This window comes from Lynx canadensis, chromosome D2 (genome assembly GCF_007474595.2).
Source record: "Lynx canadensis isolate LIC74 chromosome D2, mLynCan4.pri.v2, whole genome shotgun sequence".
NCBI lineage: Eukaryota > Metazoa > Chordata > Mammalia > Carnivora > Felidae > Lynx > Lynx canadensis.
In genome coordinates, this window is record NC_044313.2 from 50508982 (window position 1) to 50527389 (window position 18408).

The 18408-nt window shown below is 42.9% G+C and overlaps 1 protein-coding gene across 5 annotated transcripts in view; it reads left to right on the top strand.

Moving 5' to 3' along the window:
• Positions 1-16860, top strand: part of KCNMA1 (potassium calcium-activated channel subfamily M alpha 1) — a 734126-nt gene extending 717266 nt beyond the window's left edge. For 2 of the 5 annotated variants that reach the window (XM_030334400.1, XM_030334401.1), the window contains 5 exons: positions 1833-2027; positions 3914-4032; positions 6395-6619; positions 8922-8950; positions 16100-16860. In XM_030334400.1, the coding sequence (XP_030190260.1) occupies positions 1833-2027; positions 3914-4032; positions 6395-6619; positions 8922-8950; positions 16100-16251 (720 nt within the window). In that variant the 3' untranslated portion in view covers positions 16252-16860. Of the gene's footprint in view, positions 1-1832; positions 2028-3913; positions 4033-6394; positions 9064-16096 lie in introns of those variants that run through there. The other 3 variants (XM_030334398.1, XM_030334399.1, XM_030334397.1) reach the window with 3 other exon arrangements.
• Positions 16861-18408: the final 1548 nt, after the last annotated feature.

The window sequence follows — 18408 nt, forward strand, 5'->3', positions numbered from 1 at the left end:
TCCCTCTCTCTCTGCCTCTCCCCCACTCATGTTCTGTCTCTCTCTCTGTCAAAAATAAATAAACATTAAAAAAATAAAAAAATAAAGAAGTGCAGATTCAGGGATGATGTAAACAGCCTTGGTTTGCCTACCTCTCACCTCAAGTGTAAACGATTTTTAAAAGGGAAGGTTGAGGATGAGCTGACTGTCCCTCTCACCAGCAAAAGCTGCAAGTCTCTGATATTAGGCCAGAAGTATTTATCAGGGCTTCCGGTGCACCAAGCACTTTTCTATGTGCCTCACATGTATTAGTTATATTATCCTCATAACCACTCCATTATTACATTTCATAGATCATGAAACTGAAGAACAAAAATGACAAATAACTTTCCAGGGTCACGCAGCTACTAAGTGGTGAAGCCCAGCATTAAACCCACCACCTGGCTCTTATCTCTTGACCACACCAGCAACATTTCCTCCTGTACCTGCCCTGGTTCTGCTTCTGTGTCCCCGGGGCCCATCTAAGCTTTAGTAGAGGATACATTCATTCTCTTCAGGGTCTGACTCCTTCTGAGTAACATTCCTAGTTTCCTTTGCTGTTAGAATTTTCTATCACTTTGGGTGTTTTGCAAGTATTTCAGTAAGGAAAGTGAATCTTGCCCCATGAATGGCTATCATCTGAACTCAGAAGTCCTCATGGAATTTTTTGCATATGTGCTTGACCCTAATGTCTGTGCTTATTTTATGGATGAGAAAATCAAAGCCTAGAATGGTTAGTCCACCTCCCCCAAGCCATAGAACTAGTGATGGCCAAGCAGGATGGGAAATTGTCCTTCCATGGCTTGTTCCCCACTGTGTTTTGCCAGGTAAACCGAGAAATCACTGAAATGAAATTTAGCTATCTTTCCTAACCCACTTCCAAAGGTCCACATGCCCTCAGAAGACACAGGCAAACTTTGCTTTGATTTCACTTCAGCCTGCTTGATTTCTTCTTATCTTGGAAAATGGAATGCAGACCCTCACTTGAGACTTTTCTCAAATTAGGCTGGGTGACATATGTCTTTTTGAGCTCTTTGATTTGACCCCCTATTAATGTTTTTAAACCCTAATTGTTTTGTTCCTGACAGACCTGTTATGTTTCATGTGTGAGAGAAATGTACACATAGAAGGAAACTTCTGTCATATTCTGTATTTGCCTCAGACTATTGAGATTATTAAAAACAAAACAAAACAACCAAAGTGCACACACGAGGGCATCTTCCTCCTTGCAATTTTATCTGGCATATTTAATTGATAGAGACTTCTGGGTTAGATTGTTATCAAAGGTTATAGTAAATTGTTGAGCGTGTGGCCTTAATGATGCTCTCGGCATCTCCTTCCAATACACAAAGAAGTTTTGCCACATTGGGGAAGGCGGCTTCCTGGCATAGGGTGACAGGACCTCGGAGGAGTCTTCCTTGGGTTAGCAGCCTGTGCAAGCTGCATTTGTGTCCCAGGTCCAAAGTCCCTTAGTAGACATGTGGGACTTGAGGAAGGGGAAGCAGTATTTGCATCCCTACTGACACCAATTATGGTAAACACCAACTGTTTAGACATCAGCCCTTTAATAAAAGTTCCCTGAAGTGGTTTTTGAAAGTCAAGCTCTCATGGCAGAACCAAGTAAGAGAGAAAAGAATGGAATAATTGGAGGCTGCTGTCTTTTCACTTCCCACATAAAATTATTTGAAGAGACAGGCCAGAACTTTAAACAGGAGATACCAAGAAAAGTTGTAATTTGGATGTCTGTTGTTGTGACTTTAGGGTGTTTGCTTAAAGGAATTTTTTTCTTCCCTACCCCCCAACTCTCTCCCCAGACATACTTCAATGACAATATCCTTACACTAATCCGGACGCTGGTGACTGGAGGAGCCACGCCAGAGCTCGAGGCTCTGATTGCCGAGGAGAATGCACTTCGAGGGGGCTATAGCACCCCCCAGACGCTGGCCAACAGGGACCGTTGCCGCGTGGCCCAGTTAGCGCTGCTGGATGGGCCCTTTGCGGACCTGGGGGTGAGTTCATGGTGCAGAGGTCACCTGAGCCCACTGACTGGGAATGGCTTGGCCAGAGTGAACTGGGTGCCAGGGTGAGGAGCCAGGCACCTGTCTTTTCTGTCTTCTGTGGTGATTCACTAGAGGTGATGTGTATGGTGTGCTGTGTTTTACATGCAGTCCATCTTTATTCCCACGGCAATCCTTCGACATAGGTTCTACTCTCAGACATTCTAAGGAAACTGAGGCTCAGAGAGATGGAAGACTGGCCCTATCAGGAATTTGCACCAGGAACCCTGGCTTCAGAGCCTGTGGGCTTTACTCACTCCCCTAGGTATCTTCTACCACGAGCTAGGAGGCATCAGGTGATTCCAGCATGTGACCAAGTCTGGGACCCCTTTCCACAGGGTCTTAGCCTACCTCAGGGCCACTTCACTCCCAAGGCACATTAATAGCCCATGAGGAGCTTTTCAAAACCACTGATGGCCATGTCCAGTTCCCAGGATTCTGAGTTTTTGTATCTGGGTATATGCCAGGCATTGGAGGTTTTTAAAACACCACCAGTAATTATGTGCATCTCGAGCCACTGGCCAAACAAATGGCATCTCATGTGGACCATTTAATGTCTCTAATTCCAGACCTAGGTCTTTGCATCTCTGAGGCTGCACCCAGTTAATCTCCCCCATGCCCTCCCTGCCGCAGAGGGGATGACCAGTGCCTCCCTTTGGGCTCCACACACCAACTGGGTTCTCACACTTGGGCAGAAGTATGCAGTCTTGACCCTTATTCACAGCCCTATACCGCATCCACGGATGGGTTCAAGGGGTGGAGCCACAAGTCTTGGCAACCAATACATTTATTGCACAAACAATAGCGTCGCCCAAGGAAAGGGTCACTTTTTCTATTTCTTCTGAAACTATGATGCTGACTTGCACCATATTTTAGTATGGTTATGGATAAGGACCTATGTTAGACTGGGCTTTTTGGAAAGGCAGCTTCCGTAGCTCGTGGCTCCTTTCATCTATCACCGACTTACTGATACACTTTAAAAGGATAAAGACTTTAAATGACGGTAAGATATGGCCCCATTTGTGTTCTGTAATATGATGCCCATTTGGAAATTCCAACGACAAGAAGGACAAAGGCAGCCACTTTATTCCCAGCGATGTCATTCTTCAGTGCCCTTCCTACACTCACACCCACCTGAAGCCACCTGGCTGTGTGAAGCCAGCATTTCCAAGTGAGTGGAGTTGCTTTCACATTCCATGTCGGGCCCCAGACCCTCTGGGAGGTGACTGTGAACTGATTAGGACTGTGAATCCCACTTATTCAACCTGCAGCTCTCCACCTCCTGGGGAAACACATTCTCTTCCACCCGCGCCATCTCTGAGGTCTGTAAATTGTGCTTTTCACACAGTCTTTTCCCTGAAAGAGTCTTTCACCGTAGCACCTGGTGGGGTCTTTTCTCCTCGCGGTGATTTTAATTATCACTCGAGCAGTTTTGACAACACGGTCAGATCACAGTGATTACAGCTGAGCTGGGGCTAAACATAATCGCCATTTTGCCCAGCTGGTTTCTTCTCTGCCAAACATGCATCTGAGAGCTTTGAGCCTTACACAATCACTAAGAATGAGGGAGAGGCCCATTCTCTCTAGGGCTCTCATTGCTACAGATGGAAAACTGGAGAGAACCGGAGGAGAACCCCATCATTATCTGATCCCCCAAAATTACCAGTATTGGATGTAGGCTCTTAATCACATTGACTTCTTTAGCCTCAGTCCCTTGGGACAGACCCTCCAACTGAGGAGACACCAACACAAGCTTTCACGAAAAGGCTCTGTTCCCCCTGGACCTCTACTTCCAGGCAAATGAAAATGTTTCTCTCTGTTCTTTCCTTGTCTCCCAGGATGGTGGTTGTTATGGTGATCTGTTCTGCAAAGCTCTGAAAACGTATAATATGCTTTGTTTTGGAATTTATCGGCTGAGAGATGCTCACCTCAGCACCCCCAGCCAATGCACGAAGAGGTGAGTATATTTCCACTCTCCTCTCCCACCCCGAATGCAGAGACAGAAATGCCCTGTCTTGTTTCCCACTGTGAAGGCAAAGGTCCAAGTACATGCTCTCAACATGCAAATGACTCTGCCCGCATTAAATCCAACACTGGGTTTGGAGGTTATGGGAGGCTTTTTTCTTTAATTCCCCATAGCAGATGTAAAGACATTATGGGAAGAATTCAAGTTTTATAGAATAGTTCCTGAATAGGAGCATCTCCTCCAAACTCTAGCTACTGGGATTATTCTGCCGGTACCTCATATAGAGATATTTCATATTGCTAGTGTTTAAGATAGATGTTTCCTTTGCCATATCTTAGATGCCTCTGCTTTTACTTAATATATTTTTAATTGACTCACTTTTTAAACTTTTATATATTTATTTCAAGAAATTTGTGTGTTATCACCTTAAGCAGAAAAATATAATAGTTTATGTGTGCTAGTTATATATTTTTAATTGCACTAAAATAAATTCATAGCAGCCCCAAATTAAAAGTATATCATAGAATTACCCAAATCTGTGCATTTGCATACTATATCTCAAGAAACAATGCTACAGAGATTAGTATTTCTCAGCTTTGCTTGCACGTTAGAATCACCAGGGGTGCTTTTTAAAAATATTCTGCTTTCCCTGATTTATCTGGTCTGGCTTGAAAGTGTAGATAATTTCTTAGTGCCCAGAGATTACAGTATATAGCCAGAGTTGCAGCTAATTGCTGTAGACTAGTGAGTTCTCAAAGTTTAGAGAGCAACAGAATCACCTACAAAGCTTGTTAAAACACAAATTGCTAGACCCCACTCCCCAGAATGTCTGACTCTGTAGGTCTGGAGTGAAGTTGCTTAAGAATTTGCATTTTGGGGCACCAGGGTAGCTCAGTTGTTTGAGAATCCAGCTCTTGATTTCAACTCAGGTCGTGATCCCAGAGTCATGGATCAAGCCCTGTGATGGGCTCCATACTGAGTGTGGAACCTGTTTATGATTCTCTCGATTTCTGACTGGTGTGAGGTAGTATCTGAATGTAGTTGTGATTTGTATTTCCCTGATGATGAACGATGCTGAGCATGTTTTCGTGTGTCTGTACAAACGCAGAGGGAAGCAAACCATGAGAGACTCTTAAACACAGAGAGTAAACTGAGGCTTGATGGGGGTTGGGGGGTGGGAAAAATGGGTGATGGACACTGAGGAGGGCACTTGTTGGGATGAGCACTGGGTGTTGTATATAAGTGATGTATCACGGGAATCTATGCACACTGTATACACTGTATGTTAGCTCACTTGAGAATAAATTATATAATCTTAAGAAAATAATTTTAAAAATTAAAAATTAAATTAAAAAAGATTATATCTCCCTCTGCCCTTCCCTGTCTCCCTCTCAAAAAAAATAAATAAAAGAAGTTGCATTTTATTTATTTTCGAATGTTTACTTGTTTTGATAGAGAGAGAGCATGCACAAGCAGGGGAAGGGCAGAAAGAGAGGGAGAGAGAGAGAGAATCCCAACGAGGCCCTGCACTGTCAGCACAGAGCCCGACACAGGGCCGGAACTCACAAACTGGGAGATCATGGCCGGAGCTGAAATCAGGAGTTGGACACTTAGCCCACTGAGCCATCCATGCACCCCCAAGAAAATGCATTTTAAGTGATGCCCCGGTGTTGCTGATATGTCTTGGCTTGAGGACCCACTTTGGGATCTCCTACTACTAGAGAGGAGGCGGTGGGGTTTTTTTGGTTGTTGTTTTGTTTTGTTTTATTTTGTTTTGTTTTGTTTTGTGTTAGCAGTGTCTGGTGTTAACTAGAGAAAGCTTGATGGGATTGAGAATAGTTAAAGCAGGACTAGCACAGAGGCAGGGAGGGATCTTATCTTCTCTCATTTAGAAAAAAATCCCCACCAAAACTGATTTGTAAAAGGTAAAGAGTGAGAAAAGGCTGAGAAGATGTTAGGTCATGGGAAACAAAGACCCTGTAAGGTGTGTCAGAACATTCTCTAGCAAAAGAGGCGGTGCAGTCAGTGAACCTCCTGCACGCATCTGGGCTACTCGGGATCAGAAGTGAACTCGAACTTCAGTGGAAAGGGGTGGGGACCATCAGAAGCACGGTGTGGTTCCCCCACCACGGGCACCAATTGAGCCTCTGGTGCCAGGGCTCACGGCTGGCCACCTGTGCTGAGCTGAAGAGAGGAAGAGCTAGTTCAGCTTGGAAGATAATATTTAAGGTCTTGGACCAGGTAGAAGCCTTCCAGATCCTCTGCAAGACCTGAGGATCCTTTTCGGTTCGATGAGAGGTGAAATACGCACCCAGTTGTCCTCATTCTGTGACCCCTTTGCTTCCCTGTCCAGGTACGTCATCACCAACCCCCCGTACGAGTTTGAGCTCGTGCCGACAGACCTGATCTTCTGCTTGATGCAGTTTGACCACAACGCCGGCCAGTCCCGGGCCAGCCTCTCCCATTCCTCCCACTCGTCCCAGTCATCCAGCAAGAAGAGCTCCTCCGTGCACTCCATCCCATCCACCGCAAACCGACCCAACCGACCCAAGTCCCGGGAGTCCCGAGACAAACAGAAGTACGTGCAGGAAGAGCGCCTCTGATATGTGTATCCACTGCCACCGTGTGTGAAACTGTATCTGCCACTCATTTCCCCAGTGGGTGTTTCCAACAGTAACTTCCTCCCTTTTCCCCTGTAGCCACCCCCTTTTTTTTACACATATTTGCATATGTATGATAGTGTGCATGTGGTTGCCATTTTTATTTCACCACCATAAAACCCTTGAGCACAACAGCAAATAAGCAGAAGGACCAAAAGTTATTTATGATTCTAGGGGAAAAATAACCCAAAGGCATGCTCCAGACATAAATAGCTCACTGCAGGAAGGAGTTCGCAGAGTAGAGGAGCGTCATTGTCATCCATGTCAGTTATGCAAAGCAAGTTTAGTTAATGTAGAAGAAAAGTTTGTTCTGATTGATCAGGATTATCAGGGTGCTTCGGGTTTTGATTTTGTTGTTGTTTTCCTTTCTTTCTTTCTTCTTCTTTTTTAATACACACGCAATAATATACACATACACATTTCTTTGAAGCAAGCAACCAAAAAAGCAACAAAAACACATCGATTGTTTCCACTCTCACTCTCTGGGCTGAAGTATCTCGAAGCATTTAAGAGGCTTTCGCCATTTGTGTAGACGATTATTAAGCATCTGCTTTTGTAAGAGAACATCCTAGCTTTTTTTACTCACCAAGGCCTTTCGTCCCAGATCTAGCTTCCTCTGGGAGTTCTTACGCACATTTCTACCCTTACTATGGAGGAAAGAATCGTATCCCATTCGTGGATGTATCAAATTCTAGTCATCTAAGTGAACAGAGGTTTGATTGCATATTAAATTGTTATTCTGTCTCCTTATGCCATATGACTAGCTATTTTTTTTTTCTTTCACTTTTGACATTTGGGATGAAAAGCCATATGTATCATAAATATCAGATGTAAGTCATTAAAAACTGCCTTCCTGGGACTTTTACATCTTTTAAAAGGTGAATTACTTACCTTATGTACAGAATAAATAATGCTCAGGAAAGAGCGAGTATTTTTCCACGAATTCTCAGGGGACCTTTTTACTCCCCTTTGTTTGATTAGCTAAGGCCCCAGTGCCAGGCAGGAGCAGGGGCTGGGGCCAAGCTAGAGTGTGAGGAAGATAAACCCAGCAGCAGATCATGTTTTTCTAGGAGCCAACATGCTAAATAAATCAGATTGTGGGGGGATCGAGCCACAGTTGACTCGACAGAGACAAAAGCTAGCTACTACTTCAAACTGTGGGCACAGCTGCATGGCGCTGGCTGTCCCAAAGCAGGAAGCTGGTGGGAAAATTCCTCCTCCTCAATTTCTTGAACACAGCCAATTCACTTAGGCAGGTGAATGACGGTAATAGCGAACCACTCCTTATCGTCATGAGACGGGGGAGAAGAAGTGTGCAACAGTGAGCCAAACACATTTTGGTATAATTCTTGTTTTTTTTTTCTTTTGTTTTCTTTCTTTCCTTCCTTTTTGAACAGTTAGTAAAGCATGAGCTGAAAGGTAGAAAAATCCCTTTTTCAGCATACAGTTGTCAGATGTTTATGCATGCTGTAGGCGGTGCGGTAGTTCTTACGAATCGGCAAACTCCACCATAACCGAATTATCCTGTGTGTGGACTAGCCCTGGGCGCGTATACCTGTTTGAAGTGTCTACTTGAGCAGATTCCACCAAACAGAATAGGGGTGGAGGGGAGGAGAAATATGTCACAGTGGTACCATCTCTAAAAAGGTGTTTTTATGGTGAATGCTTTGAGTTTAGATTTCGGATCCCCTCTCTCCCCTAAGCATGATAGTTTTGGAGATTTGCTTGCTGTGTGAATTGACAAGCACTTTTACTGACAAAATGGTGAGGTTCAGTCTGCACCTGTGCCCCCACACCAAAGACAGGGCAGTATTCAGACCAGGAATGGGGTGGGGAAAAATTGTATACATGTATATTAAAAAGCCCTATGAGTGGAAGAATTTTTTTTCAAATTATTTTTGTCCCCATATATATCGATTTCTATATTACGTATAACTATCTATCCTTTTATATAGAACTATATCTATATCTACATATATGTACACACACACACACATATACGTGTGTGTGTGTGTGTATATATATATATATATATACACACACGTATACCCCAGTTTGGGATCATGAAGAGCTTTTCATGCATTCTTTGCAAAGGAGGTTATAAAGTTGTGCCCATAGAACATTTATAACTATAAGAATGTGCCAGTTAAAGTGCTCGACAGGAAATATGACAGTTTAAAAGCATTGTAAAACTCACATAGCTTACTTCTCTCTCTAAAGTGCAACAAGGATGAATAGAATGGGCCAAGGTATGACAATTAATGGTTCTGCATGACCTAGCCACTGCTGGGGGTTTTCTTCTATAACGTTGTCCTTGTGAAAACTTTTGTGACATTAAAAAAAAAAGGAGTTACAAATTTTATTCTGTTATTGGTTTGTTTCTTTTTGTTTATATTGTTCTGTTTGTGGTTTTCTTTAGTTTGTTTTGCTTTTTTTTTCCTCCTCCCCTTCCCCCTCCCTTTCCCTCCCTACTTCTCTTTCCTCCACTTTCTAAATTGCTCAGCGCAATGAGGCTGTGCTGCTGCTACCGCTAGATCCCTTAGAGTTTGTTTTGGTGTTCTTGGTTTTGGGGTTGGGTAATTTGGGGGGAACTTCTCTCCATCTGGCTTGCCTTCAAATCTGCACGTGGCCTCCCTGCCCACCTTGGTACCTTGCTCCAAGTCCAAAAGCCTTTTGCCATCAAGAAACCCAGCTTCCTCCACTTCCCCCCATTACCACTACCCCAACCCGGCCCCCCCATCAGTCTGTCCACATCTCTGTGTTTATCTTGGCAAGACCTACTACAAGTGTGATGCCAGGTGATAAACTTCGCTGGAAAACATTTGCAGCTATTCCATTTGGCAAACCTGCTTCTTGGTTAATATTTTGTCCCTCTTTTTAATTTAGACCAGGAGGTTCATTAATGACAGAACGTTGGTCTCCTTTATGTTTGATCAGGATGACCCCAAGTTAAAACTGTTCAGTTATGTGTATCAACTCATAGCCCACACCCAGTGATCTGAGGTTTCACGACTCAGTCTCTGTATTTTCCAGGTCTCTCCTGTCACCTGCCTTTGTTCAATCCCAACCAGAGATTGGGCAGATAGAGAGAAGTAAATCCAAAATGCGTGTTATATACAGTCTGTTAGCAGCTCTGAGATGATGCTGTGACAGGAATGGAGTGGGAACAGACTATGACATGAGATGTAACTTTGGAATTTTCCCTGGACTTAGGGCACACACTTGAGAGTTGACTATGGTATTTGGCCAATGATATATTCAATGATGAAAAGGTATCATTGTGACCTCTATTCTGTTAGCTAAAACTACTGTATTATACTTTCCTCAACAGAACACAGAGTCTCCTCCATTGTTTTCCATGTGACCCCAAACTTCCCCATTCCCCCTCAGGTTCTCTTAGGAAGTACACAGGGTTCTCATATTATGTCTCTCCCTTTCCTGCTCCCCATAAAAAAAAAAGAATAGAAGAGGAAAGAAAAAGAGAAGAAAAGAAAGAAAGAAAGAAAGAGAAAAGAAGAAAGAGAAAGAGAAAGAAAGAAAGAGAAAGAAGTAGGTAAAGGTAGAAAGTGAAAGAATTATTTGAAGAGAAGGTCTATACATTTTAAAAGAGCAATAGCAAGAAACTTAATTATCTGTACCATTCTAGAAGAGAAGCAGTCTGTGAGCCATTCAGTCCAATTTGCTTTAGACTTTGAAGGGCTGAACCTTAAGTGAGTGGGTAGACCGGGAGGTGCAGTGAAGATTTCTCGGCCTCAATGTTCACCCAGATGATCATAAAATCATCAACACCCCTAAGGACTGCTACCCAGGGTCCTTCCTGAAGCCAGTTCAGATGTATAAAGGGAAAGATGGACCCACATACATAGAGTTCTACCACAACTGGAGAAGTATCAGATTCTGTTATGAATATTAAGGATTGTGACCCAGAACATTACAATAACGCTCAGTAATATTTTGAAATAAATTGACCTTAAACGTTTTTATACCATTCATCATGTTATACATTATCTTTACTCCTTTGGCTTATCAAAAAAAAAACAAAAAAACAAAAAAAAAACAGTGAATGCCTCTAGGTGCTTCCCGATGCTACTGTGCTGTTGTCACTTTCTTCTGAGAAGGGGAACACCCTCCTAAGTTCCATGAGACAGAACTGACTGTGCCTCCAGCCAGTATTGTCAAGATCTCAGATGACCAGAAAAACCTTAGACTGGCTCTTCTTCAGCATGGGAAAAGCCTAAAGGTGTCTGTATCCCAATAGGGACAATTAAATCAACCTGCCAGGTTCCTATAGCAACAGGATCCTATCCTTCAGGTTTTGGAAGGATAAAGAGGATAGTGTAGAAACTTGGGGGGCCATGGAAGTCAAGACAGGGTAAAAATCAGTGTCTCCAGCAGTTTCTTCAGCCCATCCCTGTTTTGTCATAACATGATGAAGAATAAGCTGTGGGCACTTATCACTAAATTGGTTGCCTGTCTCCCACCAGGAGATTACACATCTATTGCCTAGGGAGGTGAGGGGGCCTACCCCTTGCCATCCAAAAGGGAACAGCGAAGAGTCTGTCCTCGGGGTGCAGCTGAATCAAGGCCCCAGGAAAGGGCCAAAGGGGGAAGTTTGCTCTGCCCAGCGAATGGCAGCATCAGACTTTCAGTGAAAAGAGGAAACTAGAGCCATGGCGGACAATTGCAAATGACAGTTTTCATAAATGGAAGCTGCCTTGGTTTGGGTACAAATGACTTTCATTTCTATGAAATAGCCATACTTTGCCCATGGAGAGGAAAGAAGGCAGTATGCATGGGTGGGTCCACTGTGGGCCTCAGGGTCTGCCAGGCAGAGGGCAAAAGCCAGCCTGCCTCCGGAAAGGTGAGCTGTGAAACCATACAGCGTTACCTTTGAAGGCGTCAGCTCCTGGTTAGGGCTTACTGTTCTCAGCTGTTGTCTCTACCCAAACAGCCTTTTTCTTTCAAGCCCTCTCTCTCTAAACCTCAGCTTGTGGTACAGCGAGAAGAGGACCAATTATTTCAAATACGTTTGCTGTATTATCATCTCTCCTTTCGTGTACTCTTCTCTGGGGAGTAGTTATGTGAAAAGGCTAAATCCCACAGCACTGACAACCCACAGAGACAGCGAGGCTCAGTTTTCATAGTGCAGCCTATTTCTCTGCTTGCAGGCATCCAGGCAGTCAGGTCCGCCCAGCTCTGGTGTTCTTTCCCACCCACAGCCCACTCCTCCAGGCTCCTTATGGCTTGGGGAAGTCCTCACTCATATCCTGGACACTTCTGTCTCAGTGATGAAAATAGCAATGGAAGACGCAGATGGTTCATGGATGGGATAGGGCACCTGTTGAGTATAAAGCCATTATTTCAAGGCTACAGGTCCCACAGCAGGGTAGCATCCTTGAACCCCCCAGAAAGAACACTGGGTCACTCCTTCCTCTCCTTACCTTCCAAATGAAGGTAGCCCAAGTGAATCCTCCTCTGTCATCTCTGCTGCCAAAATCCCCATTCTGTGGGCCAGCACCCCAATTTATGTTCCCTAGTTCTCCATCCCTGGTTCATTTGCAGCCACACTGAAAAGTACCGCCCATCCTTACGTAACCCTTTAGTACTGAGAATATTCACGTTAATGCTAACGTGTAACATAACCTTATGTGACAAGCTGACACCTTAGTGCTTACTCGGTGCCAGACACTTTTCTAAGCACTTTACATACATTAACTCATTCAATCCTCACACAAGCTCAGATGTACATGTGGTTAGCATCTCTGTTTGAAGGATGCAGAATCTGAAAGATTTGTTCAAAGGCATCCAGCCAGAAAGTGGCAGAGTGGAATTTAAAGCTGGGCTATGAACTCTGCCACTATGCTGTGATGTGGCTACTATTACTAACAGACATACGTGCTCACGTTTATTTACCGTATCTGGACCTGCAGTAAGTGCTTCACCAGCACTAGCCCCTTTCATCCAGACCACATTAGGAAGATTTGATCACTAGCCCATTTTACAGAAGAGAAACTAGCAGAGATCAATTACATAGTGACTTTCTTGGAGCCATGCAACTACCGTGTGAGACCCCAGATCCATTTAGACTTCCCCACTGCCCCACGCCATCTCCTTAGCCCACACCTCATCACTGGTCCATGGTGGATAGCTCATGGCGTGGCTGGTCTTGATAGGTGCCTTCTCCCGATGATAGTGCTAAGTCTTTTAAAGGCATCCATCTCTTCTGCAGTCACTATGTTGTTCTAGCCCACTTGCCAGAGCCTAAAATGCCTTCCTTTCCTGATCTGGGCAGGTCACGCACTGTACTTGCAGTGATGACGTCATGCTTTGCATCCTCAAGAGACTTAACAAATAGGGCTGGTTTTTTGTTTTTGTTTTTGTTTTTTCTGACAGTGAGGTGCTCCTTGCAGCTAGATCCATTGCCCCTCCAATTTTAGGAACAAAAATGAAGCTCCCGGAAATCTTTTTGGCATAGGGGATGAGGCAGGGAGAGGAGATAAACCCAGGGATTTGGATTTATCCTGGACCACTTCAGCACCCATTTAAATCCTTTCCCTGAGTATTCTTCCTATAGCCAATGTTGTAGCTTCCCATTGGCACAGTTTCTTCTTTGGAAGATGAGATTCAGTGAACCAAAGTGTCGTCATCATGCTCAACGCACTCTGTTGAAGAAAACGACTGGCGATCAGTTAAGTGTGTGTTCCTCAGATGCCCTGTGGGAGAATCTTTTCATGAAATACCTTTGCCCCTGGATATTTTACTAGAATGCTCAGAGCATTGATATATTTCCATTTCCTCAACATCCTATCCAACCAAGTCTCCAACAACATATATGTTTATATCTTACAAGGTACCCAAATTAAAAAGCATGTTTCTCAGGCATAACAAAAACCTCAACTCATCACCAGGATGCACTTTAACACAAGTCATTCTTGTGTGGAAGTTCAGTGGCCAAAACACAGGGGCTACTCTTCTTAGATTTTCTTTTATGGAGAGAAATTTAGAAAGAAAGAGAATGAAGCTTAAATGGGGAAATAATGCTCTCTATCTTACCGACAGCAGAAGGAAATTGATATTCTCTCTGCCGTGAAAGGTCAAAATGCCAACTTTGAATTGAACTGTAAAGACTAAATTCTGAACAATTATTCTCTGCAGCAGTTGTAAAAATTTCAGCAAATTGCAGCTGTCTTAGGTCTTTCGCCCAAAAGACCTACTCGTTTCCATCAACAGAGTTCAGTCTCCTTTCCAACCTGGCATGTCCAACCCAGCACTAAATCCCTTTGCAAAATCAGTCCACACAGTGGCACAGCCAAAACCAAGGGCAGCTCAGGCAAACAGCAGAGGCGCTAGGTTCAGCTCTTCTGAAAATCATCTTTATACATAAACCGTTGGAAAAAGTCGTAGTTTGAAATTGTTTCAGCGGCCTGGCAATGCTTTTAAAACATGATAACCATCACACTTTACTCCTCTCTGAAAGGTTAGTTTAATCGTAGATCACAAAAAATTGGTTTCCACAAATGCATAATGGTTCATCTATGTCACACTTGAACTAAATGGTTTTTTAAATGGAGCTGAAATTATTTTGATGTGTACACAGTCCTGGATTTCTATACAACCTTTTTTAACCAGTCCATCAGGAACCTTGCCTCTAAAGCCTCATTAATAATTCAGATGTGCTGATGACTTTAAAAGATCTATGGAATTGAAGCTTAGGAAAAAAAAAACTCTGCTTGACAAAAAGATAAATGAATGTAGAAAGAAGCTGTAGGAGTCTGGCAAGCTGTAGATCATCTCAGAACAGATTGTAACTTTATCATTCTGTCAGGGGGAATAATTTAAAGCACTTAATCAGTTAGCTTCACTGTGAGGATGTAGCATTATGAATTCCTATCGTCCAATCTGTTCAAATCAAAGTGAACTTAATTATAATAGGTGAGAGAGCCAGAGCAGGAGAAAGGGGAGTGGAGAATGATCCAAGAGAGAGACAGTAGTTTCCTGGGGGTAAACTGAGCTGCTGAACAAAGGGTAGTGAGCAAGCTCTCACTAACCCACTCCAGTGACAGTGTTTACATTGAGGGCTCAGACTTGACACAGCAAGAGAAAGTATAGATCAAGGAGAAATAAGCAGAGCGATCGTGAGCTGATCACAGATGCTGAATTTGTAGATCATTAGCCCATCCGACAGACGCACATGCACACACATACTCACACTTCTCTATCAAGCCAGGTGAGCAATTTTTGTTACGTATCAGTCCAGAACCATGAACAGGGCAGTTGTGAATTGTTCTGATAGGTAGAAGAGAAGCCATTGTCTCTAGAGCAGTGGATGTGCCTGAAAGCTTTTTCCTTTTTTCTTTTCTTTTCCTAAGCCACTAATATGATTCCCAAATTAGAATGTCTTATTTGCCCAGTCTCTTCATATCTGTACACATAGCCGATTATGCAGAAAGTTTCAAATCCTAGAAAAAGGCGGGGGCAAGGCCTGAATCCTGTAAAATACCACTGAAGTGCCACGAGGATACTAGGCCATTTTCTTCCTCTCCCCAGCCCCCGAACGCTCTGACTCAGCGTTCTCCCCCAGCCATCTCTGTGTTTAGGGTGGAAATGAAATGCCAAGATGTCGTCAAGCTCCCTTGTCAACAGCTTGGATTATTATAGTCGGTTAAGATATTGCCAGTAGGAATTCTTTTCATGACTGTATACCAACACAGAGCTTTCTTTCTTGAAATAAAAAGCCATCTCAAAACCGTCTTAAAACATTGGTCACCATTCTGATTTTCAGTCTCATTACCCAGCAAAATCTGTGGGCTTCCTTTAAGACCCTCAAAACTGGCTGCAAAAAAAAAAAAAAAAATACAGAAGAGTGGTATATTGAGATATAACTTCAAGTATGTCTCGTACAAAGCTAAGTACAGTTTGGGAAGAGGAGATCCTGCATAAGGTTCCAGATCACTGGCTCTGTGTCGGGGACGACTTCCTTCATGTTTCACTCAAATCAGTGAACACACAAATCTTGCCTCAGGCACAGTGTTTATGCCCAATATTTGATATATTCAGCATCTCCTTCCCACCAAAGATTCCCAGTCCACTAAAGGAACCCCAGAGAACATTGCTGGAGTTCCTCTTCCAACCCCTCTTTGTTCTCAGAGGTCCTACCCATGGTCCTTGCAAGTCCCAAGGGCACGCTGGTCATTACTTGCCACAGGCAGCAGAGCTGTCCCAGGTTCTGGAATTCTCCTTACACTGCACTCCCTCTTAGCAACTATATTCACTGTCAGCTTCTATCGATTACATTTTTGCATTTTTTTTTTCAAGGAACTTTCCAAAGGCTTTACCCTAGGACTAATTAAGCTTCTCATTTCTCCTTCTTGTTCTCTATCCGTTTCGCCCTTTAGCAGAAAAGAAATGGTTTACAGATGAACCGGATAATGCCTATCCCAGAAACATTCAAATCAAGCCCATGAGTACCCACATGGCTAACCAGATCAACCAATATAAATCCACAAGCAGCTTGATCCCACCAATCAGAGAAGTTGAAGATGAATGTTGACTTCCAGGAGACCAGAACTCTTTTTTTAAAGCCTGACAAACTTCATAAATGGTGATGTGACTTTTCTTCCTCTTACATGCTGAATCACTGGTGGAAACGTTAGGATAAGCGAGAATTGCAAGAAAAATAAAGTAGACAGATCTTTCTCTTTGTCTGCCTTGAATATTGCTTCCATGTATTTTGGAAAGAAAATGATTTCATTTATAAATGAACATATTAAAATAGTCATGTATAGCCTCTAGCATTTTAAATTATTTTTATTTATTAGAAAGAAAATATATTTTTTCTTTTTTTTTTCATTGTCAAATATCTTCCCTGTATCTAAACAATGCAAAATCAAAATGAGTAAGTGGCCAGACTCCTTAATATGTATTTCTCTTCTTTCTGTCTTTTTCTTTGAGGAGAATGATGGTCACCGCCACAATTGATCGTAATGAAGGCAAATGGATTGCTAAAACAATTTTAAAATGGTCCAATGATGTAAACATGTATTTTAGTAAATTCATATAAGAAGACAAAAGGGGGCAGGTGAATTTCCTAGATGGGTGTGTATTTTAGCTGCACTGACACCAGCTCTTAATAAATGGAAACTTATTTATTTTCACAGTTGAAAGTCATATTTTTGTAGTTTTAGTTTTCATTCTGTATTTCTCCTCCCTTTGTTCGTATATTTAAAGGGAAGACCTTCTTGCAGCTTTGCTACAATTGCCAGATCAGGTTTATCCAGCCAACTAACGATGCCAGGAGGGGCGTGAGCACGCCTGGGACGTGGAAGTTGAGGACGAGACGCACACAAGATATTGCTCTGTTTGTTGTTCTGATGGTGGGGACTCCTCCATGCTGTTATGCTTCCCATTCCCTATCTCCAAACCACCTGCGCAAGTACAGTAATTTCAACTCTGGGAGGCTCTGGTGGGCTTTCTCCCCACTCCTCAAATCTCAGAGCTTCTAGCCTGAAAGTTTGTGAACACCAATGGGTAGTTCCACTTAATAATAGGATATGATAATGCAATCATTCTTTTCACTGAGTTTTGTTAAAAAGTCAGAACATTTTCATGATCAAAGAGACTACTTTTGCCCAGATTTTATTTTTTCCAGCCTTCCTTTGGTTGCTGGGACAAAACACACAAACTAGCTGCGACAGTGTAAAACATAATAACGACAAAAGGAAAGCAATGAATGCGCTCAATACAGACTGTTAGAAAAGGCCTTTGAAAATGACCAGCAATGAAATCAAATGTATCAGCCACTTCCAACTGTGCTCAAAGATTTTTCTAGCCATCAGACACAATTACCAAGTCTCAGAGCTCTGCTGTGGCTTGCATGCTCTCTGTCCCGGCAACTGTTACGTTCCAAACGATTTAGCAAATCTTTCAACTTCAAAATGATCAATCTTTTATACAATCATCAGGGTCTATGAGAAGCATGGATGTGATAGTGATTTTTCTTTTCTTAAAAATGTCAACTGTGGACACTCAAAGAATCCAAACTTACTAAAATATCCCCCAAAGTCCCATGGTATCTATTCCATTAATTCTTTAGGCCATGACCCTGTGGTACTTAGTACATTAGTGCAAATCAGATCAGAGCCAAGCAACAAAATCACCATGAAAACATATGTCCACTAAGTACTCCAATTACCAGTGTAGGCAAAATGGCTTCCACCTCCGTCTATTCCCTGCAGAGCCAATGTAGTTGTGCTTCCGCCTTGTAGGCGCCGTCCTGAAGTGACTTGTCAGACTGTGGTTACCCTGTCGTCACATTTTGTAGAACTAGTTCTATAAAAGTATTGTGAATATAATGTATGTCCAATTGGATTGTTTAAAAACTACTTATAACCAATCACTAGTCTACACAGCAGACTAAAATGACGTCAGCAGTCTATCTTCAGGCTTATGAATATTTCCTGGTTTCCAAAAGAAGTAGAATGGGTTTGTGGGGAGAATCCCTTGTGAGGATTTTACCACTTTCCTGAAAGCTATGCCTTCTTCTACATAATGATTTTGCATTGGGGTCACCTTAGTACATTCACAGCAATCCACGCTCTTCTTTCCTTCATGAACCTTGGTGGACTCTTCTTCACTCTTCTTCCTGATAACCATTTCTGAATTTGTTATAACTATTTGGTATCCTATGGGGCAGGTGATGGTGGCCACC